At 35.9% G+C, this 27,851-nt stretch overlaps 1 protein-coding gene across 9 annotated transcripts in view; it reads left to right on the top strand.

The window, feature by feature from the left end:
* The window catches only part of LOC128866379 (mucin-5AC), a 97,123-nt gene that overhangs the window by 20,729 nt on the left and 48,543 nt on the right, over window positions 1-27,851 (top strand). For all 9 annotated transcript variants that reach the window (XM_054107069.1, XM_054107068.1, XM_054107067.1 and 6 more), the window contains exon 2: window positions 5,058-5,463. In XM_054107069.1, the coding sequence (XP_053963044.1) occupies window positions 5,205-5,463 (259 nt within the window). In that variant the 5' untranslated portion in view covers window positions 5,058-5,204. The remainder of the gene's footprint in view (window positions 1-5,057; window positions 5,464-27,851) is intronic.

Raw genomic sequence — 27,851 nt, 5'->3', positions numbered from 1 at the left:
GCGGCGATATCACTTAAGTGAGCCATTGAACTCGAGAATTTTTCACATACAAAGAAGCAGACAATTTCTTACGATTGCTAAAACTGTTTGAGTAATCATTCGCGAATGGACACGGAGCGCTGGCGCTGGCGCTGACTTAAGAATACTCCACATACATAAATATTTATATTAATTAACAGTTTTAGTGGAAATTTAGTGAAGTCATTAATGAAGCTATAAATTGTACAAGTATAGTGAACAAATATTTGTTGCACGGGGACTTAGCGCTGCTATTACCAATAAATAGTGTTAAAATGTATGGCGCCAAATATTATTTTCAAACAACACAAAAACAAAAACAAAATCATAAATTAATAGTTTAAGGGGTTGGGGGTAGTCAGAATTTTCAAAATATTGGATTTTTTTGCATTCTCTTTTCTTAGAAAATATTGTGTGAAAATTTGAAGTGAATCCGACAAATACATACTTTTCGAGTTATTTCACAATTAACAAAGGGCGCTTGAGCACTCCGGAGCCGACAGCAAAACTTCAAATGCGTTTTTCTCAAAACTATGTTTTTTGATTAATCGAGAGGGGATGGAGCGGGAAACAGTGTGCCTGTCTTGTTTGGAGTAGGCGGATAGCACTGAGCACTTTCTCTGTGAGTGTCCTGCCTTTGCTAGAGCACGGCTACGAGTTTAATATTCGTTCTCTAAAACTAGAGGATATTTACAGATTTTCCAAAGAATCTGGAAAATGCTCAACGGACTAACTATCTCTATCTCTGTCTCTGGCTCTTTCTCTGATACTTTTCTTCTTCGCTCCTTGACTATCCACCTTTCCATAGCTTTAAATACAATGGGCTTTTCAGCCTGAGTGTTTTAGGAGCCACCAAATCTCCTGGTTCTCCTTGGCTCGACCTTTTCAAATTTCAATTTTAATGTTTTTTGAACTGGTGATCACTGTAACTCAAAAAGCGCTAGGTAGATTTTAATAAAATTTATACTGCTTTTGAAAAACATAAAAAACTCGTGTCTGATCGAAGAATTTTTTTTCTCAAAAATTTCGATTTTTTTGTAAAAAATTAATTGTCGGTTTTTTTCTCGAAAATCTGAAAAATATTTCCTGAGGCAGCCATATTGTTAATTTTGAAGAAAAAAAGCTTCGATCAGGCACAAGATTATGTATTAATAAAACTGATTTCTCTTGTCCGATTGCTGTTAGAAGAATCTCCAAGGACTTGTGATGATCACCGCAAGGGACTTCTGGGGAAATGGGCTCCACACAAACCGCGATAGCTTTTACAATTATTAATTTTTTTTTGAAATTTCGCTAATGTCAAGTCGAAACATGATTATTTTTGTAAAATAAAGCAACTGTCTAGCAAAATACCCCTAACCCCTTAATGTCGCAATAGAACCGCGTGACAATAAAATTTTGTTAAAGACTTTAGTAGTAAATTGTAAATTTTCGGGATCCCGTTTTTTAATCTTGGGATTTAGGGCTGACCCGAAATGAGAAGGCTTTTGATTTTGTTAAAATTTATTGCATGTACTTTATAGTTTTAGTTTGGGCAAAAATAAATCCATTACTTAAATTTTTTATTTTGCACAAATAAAGGGTGGTTAAGTTTCAAGGACCGGTATTGATTTTGAATAAAATACATTTTTTTAGAAAACTATTGCCGTTTCTCTTTATTATGATAATATTGGTAGGGTTCAATTACGTATGGAACAAAATATCGGCCAAATGGCCGCCGCGGCCTCGGCGGCACACCTCCATTGGATTATTTTTGTGATTTTGGCGACATTTTTTTCACATCTAAAAGTCCTGAAGGGATTGACGAAACCGAAATTGCATCTAATTAGTTGTTGCAGTATCGGCACCATAAACACCATTCACAATTTCAGCGGCCTGGCTGCATTTTCGCCCTTTCGCCTTTATCAAAGAAACTGTAAAATATTCCGAATTTTCTCTTTGTTAACACCCTGTAACTCACAACTGAATGGAACAAACGAAAAATACTCGTAGCAAAAGAATTTTTTTATTGTGAAATGCTCGTTGTCATAAACTTTGAATTGTTTGATCGTTACTTGACGAGATATCGGATTGCTTTTCCCCCAAGCTAATATTTCCACATTTTCAACTAGAATTTTTGCTTACAAGTTTTTTAAGAAAAGTAGGTTCTCATCTGCCTTGTATTTTTCTGATGGGTTATGGAAAATAAAAAAACTCGAATTTTGCCAAACAATTTGTGTCAGTATTTCTTTTTTTTCGTTTTACGCCACCTCGAAGCTTACATTTCGCTTTTTATATGGAATTGAGATATCGTGGCAACAACTGAAATCCTCCAAAACAATTTTTAATATTATTCTTATTTTTAAATATTGCTTATAGATTTACTTTTAATTTGAGCTTCATAGCATGAAAATTGCCTTGAAGTTAATGCCGATAAGACAAAATGCCTCGTTAGGTCTTTAAGCGTCACAGGCTACGGCAACCTGGAAGTCGGTCCATATATTTTTCACTTCAAGAAGAGCGTTTTAAATACCTGGGTGTAAAACTTAGCAGCGCTGCAAGCCCCCTAATCGGTGTGAATGATAGCCTACAAGGCTGTAGATAGACAAAACTGATGTTACCTGCCATGTTCGATCGACTATCGCAGTTCCTCCTGTCATTAAGCAGAAGGGACTGTACGAGGCTGGTTGGACTGATGTCGGGCCATTTTCAATGGGCAAAGCTCATGGAAAACGTGGGAATCTCAGACAGTGCACTCTGGCCAGCATATGGAGCACTTTCTATGCGTCTGCCCAGCCTTCGCTCGAATCAGGCTTGAGGTCTTTGGCACTGATGTGTTAAGAAGCGACACCTTGGCTCCTTGGCACCGCAAGATCTACTCAGATTTCTTCGGAGGTCGAGTAGATTTAAAGAAAATTAAAAAGGGAATCCGAGTGCAGTACAATCGATTTAATTGTGTTTGAGTGCTGAACTCGCTAGTCTGTCTCGACAAAAAAAGATAGCCTACAAACTGCTAATAGAAGTTATTTTGCTCACCTGAAACTTCTCAAAAATAAATTAGTATCGAGGTCGTGTAAGCTACAAATCTGTAGGACCAGTAGCATGAGACCAGTAGCAACATTGGCTGCGAAGTGTGGGTACTGACATCTAACATAGAGAACGACAGTCCCCGCGACTACCTTCTGAGCGTAAAATCCTAAGAAGATTATTTGTATCAGTAAGGGAAGCTGATGGATCTTACAGAATCAGCTGCAATGATGGGTTCGAACAGCTGATATCAGACCAAAAAACCGGGCGTTTCGCTAAAGCCAGCGGCTGAGATGGTTTGTCACCTCCTCAGAATGAATGACAACAGAATTACGAAAAATATCTTCAATTCTCTTATTATGGAGAGTAAAAAGCGTAGAAGAGCGCCAAAAAATAGGCAGACGATGTTGATGCAGATTTACGCCTTATAAACGCCAGGAGAAGCGACTTAATGACCGAGTCGTATGGAACGTGATTGTGAAGGAAGCACTGGCTCACCCCGGGCTGTATTTATTGGGATGATGATGATGATATGTGCCTTCTTATTTTTTGTAGCCTCTCAGAAAAGTGCTATGGGAGGCCAGAGATTACAGTGTTTTTTTTATTTATTGCACTCTTTGATATGTCGGAGTATACATTTTTTTTTATTTATTTTAATAATTTAAGTCTATGCTGGCCTGGTTAGTGCATCGTTGAAGCTTTACACAACAGCTGCATTCATTAAAAAAAATATAAAAAAAAATTTAATTATTTTCAAAACCATGATTCAATGATAAAAGGTTTGCTCAGTAAGCAGCTTTCTTGTTATCTCTTGACAAATCGGCTCCCTTGGGTTGCTAGCTCTAGAAATGTTGAGTAAAAGTGGAGGAAAAGTAAAATTTGTATTGTAGAAAAAACATTTAATTTTCAAAATGGTCTGCTTACGAGCAAAAACCCGCTTGGTATGTTCAGAACTATGGAAGTTTGACATGGAATACATATAGAGAGTATTTGACGTAATACAAGGTCGATGAGTGGAGAATTTACAATGCTTTATTTGTTGTGATGTGCTGATTTAGAAGGAATTCATGTTTTGCAAAGCATTAACATTTCCCAAAGAGTTACGAAAGGGAGAATAGTTGGATAGTCCCGACGCTACCGATAACATTGCATACCTCATTATAAAAAAGTTGGGATTGACGGAACTTGTTTCCAATGAGCCCACTTTACCATGGATGAATGAAGTGTCCATAGGAGGCTTAGAAAAGCACAGTACCAGCATGAAAAAGCTCCTCATAAGAAAACCATCTGCCAGAATAGGCTTAAAACTGTAGGTCCTTCCATTTGTTAACAACATAAAGACACGCGCTACAAAGAGGAGGAGGATCTCGGCCAAACAACTAACAGAATTTGACGTGCCAATTATTTACTTATTTTTAACAAAATAGTTTCTTATTGGCGAAACTTCGCAACTTCGCGATTGGTTTTAAATTTAATAATTAATTCACAAAATAAAATCTTGGATTAAGTGAAATAATTTCTTGTTTTAATATTAGACTTGGCAATTTCCCCTAATAACTTCTATTTGTACCATTGTTTACATTCAAATATTAATTAAAATTTATTTTTTAAACCCTTTGCAGTTTTTTTCCATTTAAGTAAGAAAATACTTTTTTGCTACCATTTTTACCAAAAAGGATTTAATTTATTCCACTTTATTCACCGTCTTAAATACAACCTCTTGTAAGGGAGTGTCAAAATCGAGTATCACTAGTGAGCAAACTATTAATAATTGAATCAAGCTTCAAAACCCCTTTAGTTCCGATATATTAAAAATTTATGACCAGACACTTAATACATTTCGCTCCAAAAAGTTAGCCTGCCATATCTTACATTTTTCTTATAAGAACAGCGTACGCCAGCACATGAAGCGTCAACCAGCGCTACCTTTATTTACATGCAACTTTTCTACTTATAATTCAATTCACAGAAAATAAAATTTACATTTGACCTAATGAATTTTTCTAAAAAAAACCTTTTTTTTCTTATTTCAGTATGGAGCACAGCCGTGAATCTGAGCAAACATGAATGCCTACCATACAAAACAAACTTAAATTAAAAACCAAAATTGAAAATATACTTTAGTTGGCTAGTAAAACGCACACATACAAATATACTTAACGACATTCTTATCATTGGTGATGCGTCGAAAAGTGGAGCGACACAGCAGCGCACTGCAGCCAACGGCTACAGCGACGGCTACGGCAGCAGTGATGACTGTAAGAAAAATACCAAAATCCCACAAAAGCCAAAATTCCTCAACGGTGACCGCAAGAATAATGCGAACGATCAGTTGGCCACTTTCAATGGCAAAAATGCAGCACAGTGGGCCGACATGCACCGTAAGGTGGTTGGGATTGTTGACGCTGCAGCTGCTATTGCTGGCCACACGTAATATTGGTAAGTTTGCCATGAATAAGTTATTAAAAAATACATATGACTATTTTTTTTTTTTGTTCTTTGATATCTATTGTCAAATTAACAATAAATAGTTTGTACATGAAGTTATTTATATAGTTATATGAGGAAATACCGCTCTTAATCAGAGCATAGGGGGGAAACAAACTCAGACCAACATGAGCGATCTTGTGCAATTTTTCTAATTTCATGCCAGGAACATCTTGATTGGTATTCCGCGTGTGTTGATCGCATCCAAGTTGTTCGTGGTCGTCCTCTTCTTCTGGAGCCTTGTGGATTCCACCTTTGCGATGTCATTGCCTTCTTTGATATCAGCTGCGATGGGCTTGGGCATTGAAATATTGGGTAGTCGAAAAAGTCTTTTCGTATTTCTAATCAAACTTCAACTATTTTTTTTTATATTTATAATGAACTTTATTAAACCAAATATGTACCATTTTGGTCGATCACCTTTTGCCATTTTTCTTCTAGAGATATTATTCCATCAGAGTAAAACTTTCGTGGTTTCTCGGCGAAAAACTGCGACAAGTAATTTTCACAGGCTTCTCTTGAAGCCAACTTTACTCCATTAAGGGAGTTCTGCATTGACCGAAACAAATGGTAGTCCGATGGTGCAAGGTCAGGGCTATATGGTGGATGTACCAAAACTTATCAGCCAAGCTCTCCCAGTTTTTGCCGAGTCATCAAAGATGTGTGTGGCCTAGCGTTGTCCTGATGGAAAACGACGCCCTTTCTGCTGATCAGTTCTGGCCGTTTTTTTTTCGATTGCTTGCTTCAATCTCATCAGCTGTTGACAGTAAAGTATAGAATCAATCGTTCGAGCAGGCTGGAGCAGCTCATAGTGGATGATTGCTTTCCAATCCCATCAAAACACACAGCATAACCTTTCGAGGCGTCAATCCTGGCTTTGCGACCATTTGTTGAGCTGCACCACCCTTGCACCATGATCTTTTTCGCACATTATTGTCGTACTTGATCCACTTTTCGTCTCCTGTTACCATTCGCTTGAGAAATGGTTCGATTTCATTTCGTTTCAGCAAAGAATCGCAGATGTAAATTCGGTCCATTAAATTTTTCACAGACAATACATGTCGTACCCAAACATCGAGCTTCTGTTTGTAACCAGCCCTTTTTAAATGGTTCAAAACTGTTTGATGATGAATGTTTAGTGCCTTGGCGATGTCATGTGCCTTATGTGACGGTCCTGGTCAATCTTTTTCATAATTTCATCGACTTTTTCAACGATAGGTCGACCGGAGCGAGGTGCATCTTTCACATCGAAATTTCCAGAACGGAAGCGAGCGAACCATTGTTGTGCTACATGAACTGATACAGCATCGTCTCCGTAAACTTCACTAATTTCATTGGTGGCTTGCGTGGCATTCTTCCCTTTTTTATGCAAAAATTTCAAAATATAGCGAATTTCTTCATTATTTTCACTCATTTTTGAACAGCTATAACTTTTTTTCAACTTCTCCGAATTTAATTTTTTTTTGGTTAAATGAAGCTTAAAATGTCACCTTTCTAACACCATATGATATGATGCAATGTGATTGGTAGCACTGGAGATAGATGACTCCAACGACATCTATTGACAAAATACGAACAGACTTTTTCGACTACCCAATATTTAAAAGATTTTCGTTGGTGATAACTCTTGGCCAAAATATGCGGTGAATAATGCACAAATGTCGATAAATGTTTGTAGACTTCCATGTTTCGCACGCATAAAGTAACACTGGTTTGATGCTTGTATTGAATGACCAGATTCGATTCATCCTGTCGAAAGCGCGGCAAGCTTTGTTTATGCGGGAACTTACATCAGCTTCCGCTCCACCATTTTTTGACACTATGCTGCCAAGGTAGCAGAAGTTTTCGATGCCCTCAATTGTAACCAGCGTGCCACCCACTTCAAGCGTCAGTGCGTCCAGGTTTGGAGTTTCGATACGTATAAGCTTCGTTTTTTTTAAGTTGACTCGCAATCCAACTTGGCTTGCATATCGTATTAATGCAGTAAGTTTAGCGTGTGCTTCAGACAATTTGTGTGTCAAAAAACATATATTATGTCGATCAGATCGCAGAGCTACTGATATGGGCGCCAATGAATGCCCGATATTTGTTTTTCTTATAATGTCATCAAGTACAGTGATAAACAGCAGCGGCGACAACACACAACCTCGACGCACACCATTGTGAATACTGAACAACTCGCTCTTTTTGCTATTTAAGTGTACACTGCACACAGCTTCCTCATGGTTAGGTTAGGTAGTGATAGTTGCCCAGAGAGTAGGGCCCACTTGGACGAAAAAAGTTTCGTTCATCCTTTGTGATACCATTGCAAGAGGGTGAAGGGAAAAAGGGGAGAGAGGGAAGGGATGGGGAATGGTGAGTGTTTGTGGACTACGAACGGTGACTAGTCTGCGGTTGTGTTAACCTATTTATGCTGCTGATGAAGTTCATCAGATTTTTGTTATCAACACCTGCTATATCAGCAGGCGCAGAAAAGAAGTGAGTGCCAAGATGCTTGAATCTTAGTCCTGCGAAAGCTGGGCAGCTTAGGAGCAGGTGCTGAGGTGATTCCACCTCATCTTCCATACAGCTGACGCAAAAAGGACTCGAAGTAATTGTGAGTCTCACGGCATGTATACCTCGCGGACAGTGCCCCGTGAGGATGTCCACGAAATTTGAGAGATGGCATTTTGTCATCCCCAGGATATCCCTCGAAGGGCTTCGCGACCCTACACGTTCGTGTACTTGCCCAGCACTCGCTGAGTTGATGCAGAGCCCATCCTTCCAGGAGTAGAGCGCAGGTTGTCAAGGGGGTCCCGATCCTCTCATTTTGCGGACACATTACCCCACAGGTCCCTTGTCTGGCCAGCTCGTCGGCTTCGCAGTTTTCTGCAATGTCACTGTGACCAGGTCAGCTCCCTCATAAAGTTCTTGAATGATGGTGAAGATTTTTTCCGGTACTCCATTAGTCCTCAAGGAATACCAAATTGCGCGCCTGTTCAAGGTGTCAAAAGCGCGCTCAAAATCCACAAAGAGTAGGTACAGTGGCGTGGCGACCGCCATTCAGCTGACTGCTCTATAATTATACGCAGCCTGTTAATATGATCTACACACGATCTTTTGGGACGAAAACCATTCTGTTCGGCGCGCAATAGTATGTTGTTGAGAACTGGGGCGATTCTCGCAAGAATTACAAATGCCAAGATCTTTATTACGGCATTTAAACGAGTTATGCCACGCTAATTTGCACAGCGACTTAAATCGCCCTTGTTCGGAATTGATTTTATTATGGCCTCTTTCCAGTCGATCGGGATGGTGTTTGTTGACCAGATTTGAAGTAAGAGGGGACGGAGTAGTGGGGTTATTGCATCAGCACCGAATTTTAATAACTCAGGTGGTATACCATCCGAGCCAGCAGCTTTGTTGTTTTAAAGCTTGTGGATTGCGATTTTAATTTCCGTGCTAGATGGGGGCTCAGTCGAGATATCCCTGTTGACTATAGTAGGCTATGACTATAATAAGGCTATTTTTTTTGTTTTGAAAAAATTTTCATGCATTGAATTGTGTTTTCCCATCCATTTAAATATCCCAACACACAGCAATTGTAGGTAGGTATGAGGCTGTGTAGTCGATTGCTCACTTTATTATCCGTCTATTTAGCTGCAAGTCATTTAAAACTTTACAATTAGCGACATTTGTAGGTATGTAAAAGTATAAAGTATAAGCATAAACAGTTGTGCTTGCAGTCTCTTCACTTATTCAATGGCTCTGTCATTTTTGTTGAGAAAGCGCGTCAGGCTGTGAGTTGTACTGTCAATTCGAAATGGCATCAATTCATGTGCAGGTACGCGTATGTATGAATGTACTTGCATATACCCACATTTCGAAGGGATATAAAAGTATGTACATATTGTACATACTTACAAATATTCATGAAAGAGCTTAAGCCCGCATATGAGTGGCAGCTTTGTGAAACCGATGTTTAATGTACCGGAAAAAAATGTTCACAACAAAAAAGTGAAACAAAATAAAAGAAGGTTTCAATTCATTTTTATAAAGGCTTTGCACTGAAATTGGCAATGCAAAAAGCAAAAAAATAAATAAAAATAAAAACAAAAAATACAAAATACACAAAGTATTTAATGAAATGCTGGCTCTGCCCTGAATACTTTTGCTTGCAAATGCTCTAAACTTAAACGCATGTGGGCTGGTGGATTGGAGGAGCCAGACACTCGTACGCATACAAAATATCTGTTTATTGTTTTTCTTCTGCCGCATTGATGAACTGCGACGACTGCCCCATTTTAGATTAGAGAAAACCGAGAATTTGCGAACGACACGTGGAAATATAGTTTGAAAAGTGTTAAATTTTAGTTAAATATTAACGAGCTGATATTTCATTAGCTAAATTTTTATTAGGTGCGCAACTAAGTTCCCGCTGTTCGTCAATAGATGCCACCAGCCGTGTATGCTAGTCGATTCTAACATAACCTAAACATCATTACCCGAGCTTAGACATACGGTAAACAAACTGCTTCGACAAATTAGTGATTTTGTTTTGGTATCAGATACTTTTGGTTTTGTGAAAAAGACTGTTTTTGTGCCGAATAATCGTCAATTGCGGGAAGTGTTGATTTTCCGCTTTCGTTCGAAAAAAAAACGGCGGAAACGGCGGCTGAAGCGCATCGAGAGCTACAAAATGTTTATGGAGATGCTGCTTTAAGTGAAACAATGCGCCGAGATTGGTTCCGGCGCTTCAAAGATGGTGATTTTAATGCTGACGACCATCCACGTGAAGGAAGGCCAAAAACCTTCGAAGACGTTGAATTGGAGGCATTGCTCAATGAGGATCCGTGTCAAACGCAAGAAGAGCTTGCTCCAGTATTAGGAGTTACCCACCAATCCATTTCCAAGTGATTGCATGCTTTGGGAATGATTCAGAAACAGGGGATCCTGGGTTCCTTATGAGTTAAAACCAAGGGATGTTGAACGTCGTTTTTTCGCCTGTGAACAACTGCTCCAGCGGCAAAAAAGGAAGGGTTTTCTTCATCGCATCGGGACGGGTGATAATAAAAATTTAAAAAAGAAATTTGGGTAAGTAGTTTTATTGCCGATTGAATTGTAGGATAATAAAGCGCAAGTTGGAAAGGACTCAAAAAATTTCAAAAATTTTAACCAAACGATTTAAAAAAAAATTTAAAACTTTAATGAAAATTGGTCGAGGAGTTGACGAATTTTGTACAAAGTTTGAAATTTGCATTAATTTGGTTTTGTCATGGAATGAATTTTCGTTTTCATTGTGAAACCGTTACTCACACCCTTTAGTCATAACAGTCACAAATACCCATTGCTTAACTGGCGATTGTTCAGCGGATTAACAGCCATTACTCATTTGTTGTGGTAATGTAAATAAATATAATTATTTTTTCTTTAAAATAGCATAACTGTAGGCATATGGATTTTGATTTCATAATCCACACAAAAGAAATTAATTTTGTGAATCAGAAAATGCCAGAGATTCGTAAGCGAATACAAATTTTGATGCTCAGCGCTATATTTTTTCTTATTAAAATCACATAAGTGTGTATATGTGTATGTGTATGTAAGAGCTGCATATATATGCAAATTGCGTCTTCGGTTGCTGTTTGGACTAGCAGAGTAGGCTATGTGAGAGTATGCGAGGCTATGCTATTCAAATAACTCTCTTTTTCCAATGCGCGCAAACGTGTATAGGTTTGTGTATAATAATATGCACATATTTTAAAATGTACAGTTAAAACAGCTATTTGAATGTAAACGAAGCCGTTAAATGATGCGCATTCCCAATCACGGCGCTTCTGCCTTGCTGAGTATGACGTAGCATAACACACTTTATATATATATACACACACGCACAGTATTCACATTCAGAGAAAATTAAAAAAAAATGTGCAACTAAGTAAGAGCGTAAATATATTAACTGCCATGAGAATATTACTATCGTTCAGTCGCCTAGATACGCTATTTTTCTCCCACACACATGCACTTAGATGGAGAACTGCGGCTAGCAAAAGACTTAAGCTGCGAACTTTATTCACAACCATGCGAAATATTCTTTATACGAGTACAGGGCTTTTCAAGCTCGAGTTTTTTTTGTAGCTGTTTCCTTGCCTCGTTTTACAGCTGTTAAGACGAAAGTTTACAAAATAAAAAGTAATTTAATTTATTAATACTAATAATAAAATATTAGTTTAGGAAAAGAGAAATCCGTTAGTTTCTCGGTAGGTGGCTGTAGTGATCGATATCTCGTAAAGCAAGGTTTATGCTCATTGTCAAGGTGACATTTCAGACTAAGAAAATTCTTTTGCTGTTTCTTGGTTGTTCCATTCAGTTGTGAGTTACAGGGTGTTAACAATGGACAGTTTTTCTTTGATAAAGGCGAAAAGGCGAAAATGCAGCCATTTCAAACCATTCTACGCCAAAATAATGGATTTTTTCCCCCCAAAACTAGTATTTCTTTAAACTCAGATTAAAAAGTTTGGCTTTTGACAAGCAAATGTGGAACTTTTTCTATACATTTGCACAAAGTTTGAAACTTGAATTTTTGTGGTCTTTGTAAAAGAATGAACTACGAGTATATTTTCATAAAAAACTTGTAAAATGAAATAAGAAAGAAACTAATTATCAAAACTTGTCAATAAGTCCTTGTGCTGTGGCTATTTAATGCTGTATATTCAAATATCTTGGAAACAAGTTCCGTCTCTCTAAAATTGCATACTCAAAATTTTTCTAAAAATTCTTATTAAAAAGTGAAAAAATTTGATGAATCTTTGAAGTACTTTTAAATTTGCACACAGTTTAAGGGGACAGATACCTGTAAAATTTCGAAAAAAAATGTTTTTTTTTTTCATTGCCGACTTTAGACGCGTTTTTCTCAAAAGTATATTTTTCGAATTGGCGTTTACGGTAACTCGAAAAGTTATTAACCGATCTCCCTGAAATTTTGCACACATCTTTTTTATGATATTACTTTCCATGTGAATTTACAAGTTTTTGAAAAATTTTCGAAAAAATAATGTTTTCGAAGCAGAAAAATAGTAGAAAAATTCGCCCCAAAATTAATTTTTTTTTTTTTTAAGCATTTTATTTCGCGAATTTTTTTCCACTTTTTTTAATTCATATAGAAATTATGATATTAATAAACCGCTAAACTGCGACCTTCCTGGAAGAATTGAGTGTACATCCGCCATTTTAAATGATTAAAATAATAAAAAAAATGTTTATATTACTTTATTGGATAAATAAACTGTATGCCAATTTTGAAAAAAATATATTGACTTTTTCATTTTAAATATTTTTAATGAAAATCAGAGAAACTATGGCCGTTTACAGGTATCTGCCCCCTTAAGGCTTAGCTTTTTATGCTTTTTTTTCGTAAGTGAATAAACTATATTTTCATAAGAATTTATTAAAATTAAATAAAAAAACATACAAACGAAAACGCTTTGTGCGAAGCGTTTCAGATTAATTGTAGGGCCTTACAAAGCCCATTAAAGCGAATACCGTTTGGCATTACAGATGACACAAATCAATTGAAGTGCGTGCGTTAGAAATACTTGCAAGATCGGAAAGTAGTTAAATATGAGTGAAAACTAAGTATGAACAAGAACAATGCAAAAACCGTTTTTGGGCATTTGTATGGGATAGTGAAACAGGCGCTTGTTTGCTCACAAATGTTCGCTGTTGATTAACTTGGCAACTTTGCACGCTCCACTGACACAGCCAAATATACAAGAAAATATTTGCTCAACCTAGAAATGTGGAATATTGAAAATAATTTCCTAATGGCACGAGTGGCTTCCTAACAGCTTCTAATACCGCAATTCTCACCTGTATTGGTGATGTTGCGCGCGTGCACACCACCTGTTGCCGCCAAGAGGTGCTAACTATTTACTGCCAACTGCCAAGCACTAAACTCGTACAGCGACCAATCTATTGGTGAATTTCTCATAGCATATTTTACGATTTTCGTGCATGTCTGTGTGTGCTTTACCGTTTTTTAGTTACGTGTAAAAGGCAGACAAACGAAAGACAAAAATATTTAAAGCTTAGATATTCTTAGTCGAAAAAATGTTAGCGTTTGCTTCTGCAGTTAGACTTTGTGTTTTTTGTAATGTGACCTACTTGCGCTTTAACAAGATAATAAACGCCGAAAAATGTGTGTGATTTTTTGATAGTCGGACAAGTGAAGCTGTGGCAGTAAGCAGATTATGCCATAGAAATATCGAGGGAAAGATAAATGAGGCGTAGTTTGTTGAGCTTTCAGGTGTGTTTTTCTCTAAATTTCATATAAGAATTTTTTTTTTCAGTTTGTCGAATTATTTGGTTATCTGCAAAACAGCATGCAGGTGTGAGAAATACTATTATTAATTAAAATGCGTACATAAAGTTGAGACCCACTTTTTAAAATACACCAAATCCAGCGTTCGTTTGATCTTAAGAAGTGTGATTTTTAAAATTATTGAAATCAAACAAAAACTACGGCCCTCGATGCTCTTCATTTCTGCTCGAGCTTCAAATATTTTCAGAACTTCTATTGTAATAACCGGCTTGCAATAACCGAGCTGAAATGCTTACTATCTGTTGAGGCAGAGGCAAAATTTTCAGGCGTTGGTTTATCGTGAGAGTAACTTCGAACGTTCTCAGGTCAATCATTGTTATTTTCTTCTTTTCCAAAGCTTCTGAAATGTTGATCGACTTGCATATAAGAAATGCGATGGCTCTGTGCACTCCACTGTTAAGCTCCTGAGAGCCCGGGTATCACTAGTCATACCTTCAGTTATTTTTTTCGCCATCAATCAGCAATTAGTCGGCTAACAGTTAGCATAGAATTTGTTTTCTTCGTTCAGTCGTCGCCAAAATTTAATAATAACAATTATTATTATATTATAAATAATTACATATTTCAATTTGGGAGAATGAAATGTTTTTGTGTTTTAGCCTTAATGAGTGGTAGCTGGTCTTAAACAGTAGCAATCAGCCATGCCTTGGCTTAGGTTACATGTCAAGACAAGTCTTTTTCTTTGCAGTAAGACAAGTGGAGGCTTTTCTCGGTACCGAGACTGTTTTCAAAAATTATTGATGGGTAATTGCAAATTTGAAGTAGAAAAAATTTGAAAAATTAAGCATTAATTTTTGACATCACGAATACGCGAAATATTTTTATGGAAGAAAATATCCAACTCCGTTAGTTAAAAAAAATTGTGAAAAATCAACGCGATTTTTTATCTACTTCAAATTTGCACTTTATTACATTATTTAAAAAATGCTACAAACACGATTCACAATTTCAGCGGCTTGGCTGCATTTTCGCCTTTATCAAAGAAAAACTGTGCAATGTACCGAATTTTCTCTTTGTTGACTTCCATTGGTAACACCCTGTAACTGAATGGGGCAAACAAAAAACAGCAAAAGATTTTTTGAAGTGAAACTTCTTAGGCGTTGATGGACGAGCGAGAATGGAGAGTAAATTTCAAGGCCATGCAACGTTTTGGCCATTTTCGTTCCACGAGAGAGAAAAAAGATATAACGTAGAGGAAAAGGAGAGAGAGCGAGCTATACCTCATATATATCTTAGATATGCTTTAGGTTATTTTTCCTGAGTTTTTCCTTGTGGTTGCTAATTTCTAGTGAGAAATAACACTGCCTACTTTTTGGCGCTTGCTTGTTAGTGCAAACTTGTAGGAAATATATTTTTGGTGCCTACTTTTTGGTGTTATATTTCCTTGGTGCCCACTGTTTGGGGCGTTTTTGGTCCACATTTTTTTGGCTGTTTTTTTTTTTTGATGCCTACTTTTTGGCGTTTATTTCCGTTTCCTAGCTAGTGCTTGCGCGTACTAAAGGCTGGTTAAGTTTCAAGGGCCGGTGTTAATTTTGAAGAAAATCAAGTTTTTTTTAGGAAATTATTGTCATTTCTCTTTATTATGATAATACTGGTGTGGCTCAATTACGTATAGAACAAAATATCGGCCAAATTCCCGCCGCGGCCTCGGCGGCACACCTCCATCCGATGGTCAAATTTTCGATGACGCTGGGGCATTATTGAGGTTCTATGCCGTTAATGTGCCGAATTATCTCATTCTTTAGCTCTTGAATTGTTGCTGGCTTATCGACGTACACCTTTTCTTTCAAATAATCCCAAAGAAAGAAGTCCAACGGTGTCGTTGACGTTTAGGTGTGGTTCACATTCAACATCGGCCCTTGAAATTTAACCACCCTTTATAAAGTGCTATCCATTCCGGGGTCGGATTTATTTGTAATTTGTGCCGTTGCTGCGGTCCTCGAATCGCTGCGTTTGTGCGGGTGATAAACGCTCGGAGTAGTGCGCGTTGTTGCCACGGTTTGTGTTCGGCGTTTACCTACACCGATCGACCCTTCTCCGTTTTTTGTAAATTTTGTCTATTTGTATTCTCTGCAAATGTTGCGAATTTATTAGATATATATTCTTTCTCTCTCTCTCTCTCAGTCTCTCTCGGGTTCCCTCTTTCTTTGTCTGCTTTGAAAGTTTCACGCTACACGCACTTTTTGTTTAGAGTGAAATGTCACCTTGACAACGAGCATAAACTTTGCATTGTTTGATCGATAGTTCACAAGATATCGATCACTACAGCCATCAACCGAGAAAATAATGAATTTCTTTTTCCCCAAACTAATACAAAATCTTTCCTATCCAAGTGATGATATTTGTCGCATGCTGTTCTAACTGCCTTTCCTTTCCACTCCAACTAGATATATCGCTATCAAGTTCGTTATGGCAAAGGGAAGAGCAAATGTGCGATTAAGCAACATATCGAGTCCCTGCTGTGGTAGCTGTGTGGAAGAAGTGGAGATAGAATCATATCAGCATTTATTTTTCAGCTGTATTGCTTTCGAGAGGCTGACCTTAAGATATCTTGGTTCTAATTTTGTATATAGTTACAGCTGAATTACCATAATCTAATATACTTGCATATACAAATCTATCATTTCAGCACACTTTGTTTTGGGGCAGCTAAGTATTCCAACCTGACATAACCTCAAACTACATATGTATGTACATGTAATGTTTTAGCTGCAATGTTAGGTGACCTAAAAATTAACAAAATTGCTCAGCATCCATGTTTCCGTAATATTTCAAACATTCTGAAAAGTATAAATATGACTATGATTACGTCATCTCAGCAATAATATAAGCATATAAAGTCCGGTTTTAACCGTCCGTAGCATCTTCTTTGCTTATTTAAAATTAATGCAAATTCTTCAAGTTGGATTCGATCTATACAGAATATTAATTAATACTTACCACACACTACATATGTATATATGTAGTCTTCGCTTCGTTTCTCCACTTATAACATTAACATAAATCACCTGCGTATATAATAACACATGTATGTACGTATATGTACAAAAACAATCTCTCGTTCTAGTGTTGTTATACTTTAGAACTTCTCAAACTACACAAAAATGTTCAATACTGTTACACATTTAATTGCAATTGGAGCATTGATTCCTAAAATGAGCTCACTGAAACATGTCAACCACTTTTCTCGCACTGAGCATCCAACTAAGCAGCAGGGGAAATGGCGAAATGGCGAAATGACCAATGAAACCGGATAAACAACCAATTACTGGCAATGACTGCATACATACACACATACTGATACATTTGTATGGCATAACAAGAAAAGCAACAAATACATTTACACAAGAGCAAAAAATATTCATATACGCACCTTATTATAAATACACGCATACATACATGCATACATGCGAGTATGCGCCTGTATGTTTATGTGAAAGCGTGCTTTTATAAGCCAATAAGACTATTAATTTAATAGTTTGGCCAACTTTGAATTGAATACATCTTGTCGGCGACAAGCTTAACAATACTATTGTTGTTGGTGTTTGTGTAGAAGTTGTCGTTCGTTAACATTCGTTCTTAGGGGACACAGACATGCATTCCAACTAAGTGAAGAAATGTTAGATCTACTTATAAATCTCTACTCATGTATGAGTACGAGTATGTGTGTACCTGCATACAAACATATATGTATGAACTCTACCGTTGTTGTTGCTGATAATCGGTTATGCGGTAACAGGCTCTATTGAGTAGACCAATTCTCGGCAAAAACAAAGAAAAGGTGAAGACAAAAAGCACAAAAAAAGAAAAAAAAACAACAAATATAGGTGGCAATGTAAGAAAAAGAAAGAAGAAATGATAATTGTGTCAACAATTGTGCTACATACATACATAGCACAAGTGAATACATACACACACACACATATGCAACTACAATATGTGCATACATATAACCGTGAGAGTTACCCAACACTGGTTGCCACCAGCCCATGGCATACGCAGTAGCCTGACATCAGCGATGCGCCCTTTCAAAGCGCTAATCGACCACTGCTTGCATTTATGTAAATACTTACATACATATCTACGCTAACAGATGTTAGCCAACTACATATATATATATGAACATCTGTGCTAGTAAGTTGCTGTTTACATATTTCCACATTTTTAGATCACCGCCAGTCATACGTAACCGAAAACATTAAAAACAAACTTACAAAAAAATAAATACAGTTTAACAGTAATATCCGCTAAGCCGCAGCAGAACCAGAACTGGCTCGGAATTAGACACATACATGCTTACATACATATGCGTGCATGTGTAGCTTCATTCTACTCGCTGCGTTCCTGCGACTACTTTATATTCTACAATTTCTAACATTTTTGTATTCCTCGCCAGTTGTTTTTGCGCTGCTACTGCGCTTCTTTTGGGTGCGTCCACTGATTGCTAGTTCATGCGGTTCTACTTCTTCGGCAGCCATTGCGCACTGCCGCTCAACTTCTGCACCGGCGGCAGCAAGTCAACAAGTCACTGAGTCAGTCAAACATCGAGGCGACTAACAATGTTTTATTGTAGTTTATGTCTTTGCTCACAAATGCTCAACTTTAACGGAATATCATTTCAGGTTTGTCGGCCTTTGTGTCACAGCGACCATAGTCGCGCAGCGCGTTGCAAATTTGCACTTGTCCAGCAAAACATACAGCAGCTGCAGTAAATAGAAGTAAATGTCAAAAATTTGAATTAAAATTTTTTTTTCGAAGTTCTTAAGGGTGGTCTAGAATTTTAAAAAGATCGATTTTACTGTCAAATTTTTGGAAGGATATTCGCAGTATTTTTGATTCTACAGTAGAGTCAGATTCATCCCGCGGCGGCATCAATATTCACTCTCAAACTTTAAACTCAATTATCTCAAAACGATTTTTTTCGGTCTAGCGTTGTCAAAAAAAAAAAAAAACTATTAAACCGAATCGTCTGAAATTTTAATATTGGGTTGAGGAAAAAGTAATGTCGTATTTTGTCAATTGCGCGCGACATTTAAACATATCTTGCGTTGTACTTATTGTATCGGGTCACACTAAACGGTGATTTGAAGACGACAATCTGTACTACAAGTGTCTCTTTGACAGTGTTGTGATCGTACGTTTCAGTCTCAAGTTATAGCGCGTCAAAGATGGAGTCCACTAAGCAAAAAATTCGTGATATTTTACGTTTTTACTACCTTAGAGGCAAAAATGCAACGAAGGCGGCGGCGAAAATTTGTGAAGTTGTCGCACCCCGTACTGGTAGGCCAATCGTCGTAGAGACTGATAAAATCATTGAAATTATCCAAAGAGACCGGCATGTGAGCATTCGCTCGATTAGTCAGGAACTAGGTGTAGACCACAAAACCGTTTGGAACCATTTGCAGAAGATTGGATTCCAAAAAAAGCTGGATATTTGGGTGCCACACGTGTTGACGCAAAAAAATCTTTTAGACCGAATCAACGCTTGCGATTCTCTGCTAAAACGGAACGCACTTGTCCCATTTTTGAAGCAGATGGTGACTGGCGATGAAAAGTGGATCACGTACGACAACGCTAAGCGAAAAAGATCGTGGTCGAGAAGCGGTGAGCTGGCCCAAGCCATCGCCAAGCCCGGATTGACCACCAGGAAGGTTTTGCTGTGTGTTTGGTGGGATTGGATGGGAATTACCCACTATGAGCTGCTCAACTATGGACAGACCCTTAATTCGGTCCTCTACTGTGAGCAACTTGACCGTTTGAAGCAGGCGATTGACCAGAAGCGGCCAGAATTTGTCAGTAGGAATGGTGTTGTGTTCCACCAGGACAACGCTCGAGCTCACACATCTTTGATGACCCGCCAGAAGCTACGGGAGCTCGGATGGGATGTCCTATTGCACCCACCATATAGTCCGGACCTGGCACCAAGTGACTATCATCTCTTTCGGTCCATGCAAGACGCCCTTGGTGATACCAAGTTGGCCTCAAAAGAGACTTGCGAAAACTGGTTGTCTGAGTTTTTTGCAAATAAGGAGGAGGGGGTTTTATAAAGGGGGGATAATGAAGTTGCCTTCTAAATGGCAACAAGTTTGCGAACAAAACGGGGCATATTTGACTTGAATCGGATAATTCTAAGTACGTTAAATAAAGCGTCAAATTTCGATCACAAATACGACATTTCTTTTTCCCCAACCCAATATGTAGTTAATGGCTATCGCCTGTACTAGAATTATATTCTTATTTCAAGTATTTTGTATTTTTTTTGATTAAAAAACTTTGGGTGTTTGGCCGAGCTCCTCCTCCTATTTGTGGTGTGCCTTTTGATTTTGTTCCACAAATGGAGGGACCTACAGTTTCAAGCCGACTCCGAACGACAGATATTTTTATGAGAAGCTTTTTCATGGCAGAAATACACTCGGAGGTTTGCCATTGCCTGCCGAGGGGCGATCGCTTTTAGAAAAAACGTTTTCTTCATTTTGGTCTTTCACCGAGATTCGAATCTACGTTCTCTCTGTGAATGGTAGTCACGCACCAACCTATTCGGTTACGGCGGCCGTCAAGCTACAGTCATACTGATGAATAATTTGTTTGGCTCTTGTGTTTCAGTTAAATAGAAGAGTCAAACTGGACAACATCGTCCAGGTCAAATTTTTCGGGAGGGTCAACTTCGGCGCCATTTTTTAAATTATTGAAATTAATTTTTTTTTTCATTTTTGTATGTAAAATAAGTTAAATAAAAGGTCTCACAAATTTAACATCGTTTTTAATTTTTTTATTGTAAAAAAAATGTCTAAAAATACCCTAAATTTTCGATCACTAAACCACCGGGACCCCTTAAAAATTTTCTTTTATTAAAGAAGTTTTTCCAATTATTAGTTTTTTATTTAATTTAATAATTATTTTTATGGAAATGCAGCTCGAACTCTTACAAAAGCAATATAAATCTAAGTTTCCAACTTTGTGCAAAATAAAAAATAAAAAAATCATTAAATGTTTATCATATTAGTTTCACACTTTTCATCAGATTTTTTAGAAAAACTTAAGGTATGCAGTTTTATAGTACATCAAATTCTAGTCTAATAAAGTGCCAGTCTCAGTAGGCTCAAAAATCGGGTTGATTTTTTATAATTTCTTTTGCTGACGCTGTTGGGTGCTTTCCTCAAAATAAAAGATATGCCGTACATTCCTTATGTGAAGAAATGCACAAAACTGCTAGCGAAAAAAATTGCAAATTCAATAGGTTAACTGCATACCCAAAAAAGCTTTGATTAGAAAGGGTGAAATTTTGATCAAAATTCGTTGAATTTTTTCAAATTTTTGAAAAGCTTGCAATTTAGATTTATATGGTTTTTGTGGGATATCAAATTGTAAAAATAATAATTATAGAAACAAAAAATCATAAAAAAAGTATTAGAGTAAGAAACCAATAAACTGTCAAATCTGACCAACTAGTCCATAAGCTGCAGTTATTGAACTCAATGTAAATGTTCTGAAAGAAAACTCCACAAGTTTAAGATATCTCGAAATTTGATTTTTGTTTTTTATAATATGGTATACCACTCGCATACGTATGTACCTGCTTTTATTTACATACACAAACTGATTGAACAATTTCGTGGAATTTCGCGAAAACTCAGCGATGTTCAACGCAGTGAAAGAGAGCCCCGTTGTCAATTTGATAGGAATTCGCTTACCAAAGCAGCGATAGCCGGCGCGCATAACCGGTTAAATATTGAAAGCCATTCAGAAAGTCCAAAAAACAAGAAAAAAACATGAATAAGACCATGAAGAAATTAATTAAAAATGAAAGGTATTTAAATTACCATGAAAACAACTGATGTACCCGTATGGCAACTACGTCCATCTGATTATTTTTATTTAATTTTTGAACAACGAGCATTTGGGTTATGACTTGGAGAGAGTGGAGCAATTTAGCATCAACACACCACTGAAGTGTTATACTATTAAACCACATATTTGAAGCAAAATATGCTCCCCGCCGTGATCAAAAATATTCGGAATTTATTCATGAAAGAGAATGTAAGTACCTGGTTAACCTTCAAAATTCAGATTGCCACTCAGAAGTAGGCTTGCCAACCACTTCTCGAAGGCTTTTTCGAAATAAATTTTTTGTATAGCTTTTAGTGCCTCCACCGATATTTGCTTGGTTGCCTCCACGTCTATAAAATGGCTTCATCGAATGGGAAGCAGCTCCATGGCGTCAGATCAGGAGAATCGCAAGACCTTCGTGTTGTTTTTAGCATGAGACTAAAGAATAAGCGACACGTTGGACCTATTCCATATTAAGTGATCCTAGTATTTCGAACGTGGTTTTAAATTTCTCTGAAAAATGGTTTATTTGTAGGCTTGAGTATAAGAAGAAGTAAACTGAAGAAACTTTAAAAAAATATTTAATGATTTCGAGATTTATTCAAAACAAATTCTGAGAAATTTCTAAAAAATATTTAATGATTTAAATTTTTATTAAAAAATATATTTATTTTGAGATTTATTGAAAAAAAAAATTTGTGAAAATTTCAAAAAATGTGTCATAATTTTGAGATTTATTAAAAAAAATTTTGAGAAACTTCTAAAACATATTTAATGATTTTGATTTTTATTAAAAAAAAGGTTATTTTGAGACTTATTGAAAAACAATTCTATGAAAATTAAAAAAAATGTAAGGATTCTGAGATTTATTAAAAAAAATTTGGAAACATTTTAATAAATATTTAATAATTTTGAGATTTAAAAAAAATATTTTTTGAGAAAATTTTAAAAAATATTTACTGATTTTGAGATTTATTAAAAAAAAAATTTGTGAAAATTTTAATAAATATTTAATGATTTTGAGATTTATTAAGAAAAATTTGGGAAAATTTTAACAAATATTTAAAGATTTTGAGATTTATTAAAAAATTTGGGAAAATTTTAATAAATATTTAATGATTTTGAGATTTAAAAAAATATTTTTTGTGAAAATAAAAAAAAAATGTAAGGATTCTGAGATTTATTAAAAAAAATTTGGGAACATTTTAATAAATATTTAATGATTTTTAGATTTAAAAAAATATTTTTTGAGAAAATTCTGAAAAATACTATATTTAATGATTTTGAAATTTATTAAAAAAAAATTTGTGAAAATTTTAACAAACATTTAATGATTTTGAGATTTATTAAAAAAATTTGGGAAAATTTTAATAAATATTTAATGATTTTGAGATTTACAAAAGTATTTTTTGTGAAAATAAAAAAAATGTAAGGATTCTGAGATTTATTAAAAAAAATTTGGGAGCATTTTAATAAATATTTAATGATTTTTAGATTTTAAAAAATATTTTTTTGAGAAAATTCTAAAACATATTTAATGATTTTGATTTTTATTAAAAAAAAATTTATTTTGAGATTTATTGAAAAAAAAAATTTGTGAAAATTTAAAAAAATTTAAAGATTCTGAGATTTATTAAAAAAAAATTTGGGAAAATTTTAATAAATATTTAATAAATATTTAATGATTTTGATTTTTATTCAAAAAAATTTTGAGAAAATTCTGCAAAATATTTAATGATTTTGAGATTTATTCAAAAAAAATTTTGAGTAAATTCTAAAAAAAATTAAATGATTTTAATTTTTATTCAAAAAAAAAATTTGAGAAAGTTCTAAAAAATATTTAATGATTTTGAGATTTATTAGAAAAAAACTGAGATAATTCTAAAACATATTTAATGTTTTTGAGATTTATTAAAAAAATATGTTGAGAAAATTCTAAAAAATATTTAATGATTTTGATTTTTATTAAAAAAAAAATTTATTTTGAGATTTATTGAAAAAAAAATTTGTGAAAATTTAAAAAAAATGTAAGGATTCTGAGATTTATTAAAAAAAATTTGGGAACATTTTAATAAATATTTAATGATTTTTAGATTTAAAAACATATTTTTTGAGAAAATTCTAAAAAATACTATATTTAATGAATTTAAAATTTTTCACAAAATTCTAAAAAATATTTAATTATTTTTAGAAAAAAAAAACATTTGGATACTTCATAATTTTGAGATTTATTAGAAAAATTTAGAGAATTTTTTCATTCGCATTGGTTTTTGATAATTTTTTTGTTGACGTTGTTATGTATTTTCTTCTATATCATTTTTTGAAACTTTGAGTGAGAGTTGCCGCAGTTAATAAATTCGGTACTTAGTTGTGGAACTTTGTTTTACGACAATTATTTCATCTCTAAATAAAATTTGTAAGATGCTTTATTATTTAGAACTTCTTTTCTGATGTAATTACAGGCAGTTAAAGCGAATGAAATTGAGTTGATGGTATTTTAAGTGTAATTCACTGCACAAAAACTGGTTAAATAAAAAAAATAAATAAAAAAACGAAGGAATAATTGGTGCGTACACTTCTACTTCTACAGCTTTTACTTCTATTTGTGATGTGTGTCTTGATGTTGTTCAACAAATGGAGGGTCCTGCAGTTTTAAGCCGACTCCGAACGGCAAAAGGGTTTTTATGAGATGCTTTTCTCATGGCAGAAACCCACTCGGAGGTTTGCCATTGCCTACCAAAGGGCGACCGCTGTTAGAAAAATTTTTTTTTTTTAATTTTGGTGTTTCACCGAGATTTGAACCTACTTTTTCTCTGTGAATTCCGAATGGTAGTCACGCACCAACCCATTCGGCTACGGCGACCGCCAGTTTGCCATTTACCAACAATAAATTCTAAAATGAAATATGGCAATTTGGCCTATTCACATCACGACGCCATCAAACAGCTAATTTTAATTTTTTCGCAATCCTGTTTTCTACAATATTATTCATTAATTTTTTCGATGTACTTATAGCTTGATTTTTTTTTAATATTTAACTTAAAACTCTTTTCTTTCGCGTGACCAAGATTTCAGTATCTTGATTCTTAAATCTTTGATACGCCTGCAGGCATTTATATTAAAAACCTGATGAACTTCATCAGCAGTACGAAGGTGCTAACATCACCGTAAATCAGTCATCGTTCGGTTGTCTTCACAAAACACACATCCCTCCCCATTCCTTTGCCTTCCTTTCTTCCCAGCCTTCTTATCTCCTTTACAATGGTATCCCAAAAACGAATTTTTGATTTTCGTGCCCTCTCTATGCTCTCTCTATGGGCACCATTTGAAACTAACCTAACATAACTTTAAACCTTAAACTTTTTTACTTAAGAACGAAATAATTTGTACAGCTTACGACATGCACAATAAATATCTATTTCACGAACTGGCTTTATTTCTTTGACTCGCTACAAAAAATATCTAAAATGTGGTTATCTCTTCCACCGCAACAACCACTTCATAAAAAATGTTTTTTCCAACAGGCACATTTTTAAAATTTGTTGTATTTTGTGTTATCAAAAGCCACACGTCTACTGCAGCACTAATTTATTTTCGCTAAATTGCTCACACGTTTTTTCTTTAAACATTTATTATACCTGATTTACAGATCAAATTCAACTTCAACCTCAACTCAGCGCAGTTTTGTTGCTTTCAAGTATTTTCATTATTTTCTTTCGACGCAATTCAAAATTATAAACCTGTTCCCAGATTTAACAGCTGAAATTACTAAAAATAAAATGTATACACAAAAAAACATTCGCTCAATCGATGATAAGCAATAAGCGGCATAGCTTTTGTACTTGTCGAAACGAATAAAAACCTCCAATATTTCCAGGCCTGTGGAAAGGTAAGAGTGAGAATAAGTGAATGGCTTTCGCGTGCAACAGGTAACGAACGAACTTGACCAGAATTTCATTCAATATTAAAGGTATTTCGTGGAGGCCCTTAGTACTGACGTTTGCTTGTTTTTTGTTTATATGTAAAAATGAATGCTGCTTAACAGGTTCCCCCGTGCTTGAGTTGCCTGAGTTCAACAGTGCGTGCGCTTGCGTGCCACGAAATGCGCAAAAGGGAAAGTCATGCTAACTTCTTTTCATCAATCAAGATCACAGTTGCACTCAGCCGTTAAGTGTGGTAATAAAAATGTGTTAGGCTGAATGGTTGCCCTTAAATTGAAGATTGATTTCAAACACTTTAATTTTACTGTTTTTGCGTGGTTGCAAGTATAAGGACTATGAATAAGTTCGTTTCGGTTTTACAACAGATGGCGTAACTTGATTATTATTCCATCGATCCACATTTCCAAACATTCATTGGAGAGCTACTGTCGTAAGGCACAAACGTCAGTATAAGTTTTTTATTTGAAGCGTAAACAACAATATTTTTAGCACACTTGAAAATGTCGAATTTCGTGCCAAATAATGTGTTTTTGCGGGGAATTCTTCTTCATTATTTTAATATGAAGAAAAAAGCAGCCGAAAGTCATCGTATCTTGGTGGAAGTTTATGGTGAGCATGCTCTATCTGAGCGAACGTGCCAGAAGTGGTTTGCACGCTTTAAAAGTGGTGATTTTGGCTTGGAAGACGAAGAACGCGAGGGTGCGCCGCCAAAGTTCATGGATACCGAATTGGAGGAATTGCTCGATCAAGATCCGGCTCAAACGCAAGAAGAGGTTGCAAAAACTTTGGGAGTTGATCAATCAACCATTTCCAAACGTTTAAAAGCCATGGGAATGATCCGAAAGGTAGGCCATTGAGTGCCGTATGAATTGAAGCCAAGAGACGTTGAACGCCGTTTTATGGCATGCGAACAACTGCTTCAACGGCACAAAAGAAAGGGTTTTTTGCATCGAATTGTGACTGGCGATGAAAAGTGGGTCCATTACGACAATCCAAAACGTCGGGCAACGTATGGATACCCTGGCCATGCTTCAACATCGACGTCGGCGCAGAATATTCATGGCCTGAAGGTTATGCTGTGTATCTGGTGGGACCAGCTGGGTGTTGTGTATTATGAGCTACTGAAACCGAATGAAACGATTACGGGGGATGTCTACCGACGACAATTGATGCGTTTGAGCCGAGCACTGCGAGAAAAACGGCCGCAATACGCCGATAGACACGACAAAGTTATTTTGCAACATGACAATGCTCGGCCACATGTTGCACAAGTGGTCAAAACATACTTAGAAACGCTCAAATGGGATGTCCTACCCCTCCCGCCGTATAGTCCAGACCTTGCGCCATCCGATTACTATCTCTTCCGATCGATGCAACATGGCCTGGCTGACCAGCACTTCCGTAATTACGATGAAGTCAAAAAATGGATCGATTCGTGGATTGCGGCAAAACCGACCGAATTTTTCACAAAGGGAATCCGTGAATTGCCAGAAAGATGGGAAAAAGTAGTAGTAAGCGATGGACAATATTTTGAATATTAAATTTGTAACCATTTTACGTCAATAAAGTTTCAAATTTCGAAAAAAACCGCACGAACTTATTCATAGTCCTATTAGTTTTTTTGTTTTTTAACAAATATTTTTTTTTTATATTATTTTATTTTTTATATTTATTTTTTCATAAATTTTTCTAAACCAATGCTCAGTAATGCTTGAAAGTTTCGTAGCGGAACTTCAATAACTTTTCGAATTATATTAAAAGATGTGCAGTGAGCCAGTAAAAAACGCCGCGTATCGGCTTACTAATGCACGCAGCGACGCTTCGATCGATTTGCAAACGGACGTAATGTATGAGTACGTGTGCCAAGGCTTCACTAGAGCAGCATTTTGCATTGATTTTACACTGACATGAACATTCGGTAACTCGTTTCGTAACGAACTGTGAACACCTGAAATGAGTTGCATGCCTGGCAAGAGGAGAATAGACAAGGGCCTTTACATGACCGAAACCATTCCGTTATATCAGCTGGCCAAATATTTCCAATTATAGAGTTTTTAAGCTGGGAGTGCTGTAAATATTGTACTGAAAATAAATGACCTTAGATAGGTAAAGCTATTTGGTTACGCCTTTCGGTAAGAATAATAAAGGCCTTTCCTATAAGAAGTGTTATTCCCGTAAAAAATCAATGGTTTCGTTGCTTGTGTGGCACGTAG

Source organism: Anastrepha ludens, chromosome 6 (genome assembly GCF_028408465.1).
Source record: "Anastrepha ludens isolate Willacy chromosome 6, idAnaLude1.1, whole genome shotgun sequence".
Taxonomy (NCBI): domain Eukaryota; kingdom Metazoa; phylum Arthropoda; class Insecta; order Diptera; family Tephritidae; genus Anastrepha; species Anastrepha ludens.
The sequence above is the reverse complement of the archived record's forward strand: the minus strand, read 5'-3'. Positions and strand labels throughout refer to the sequence as shown.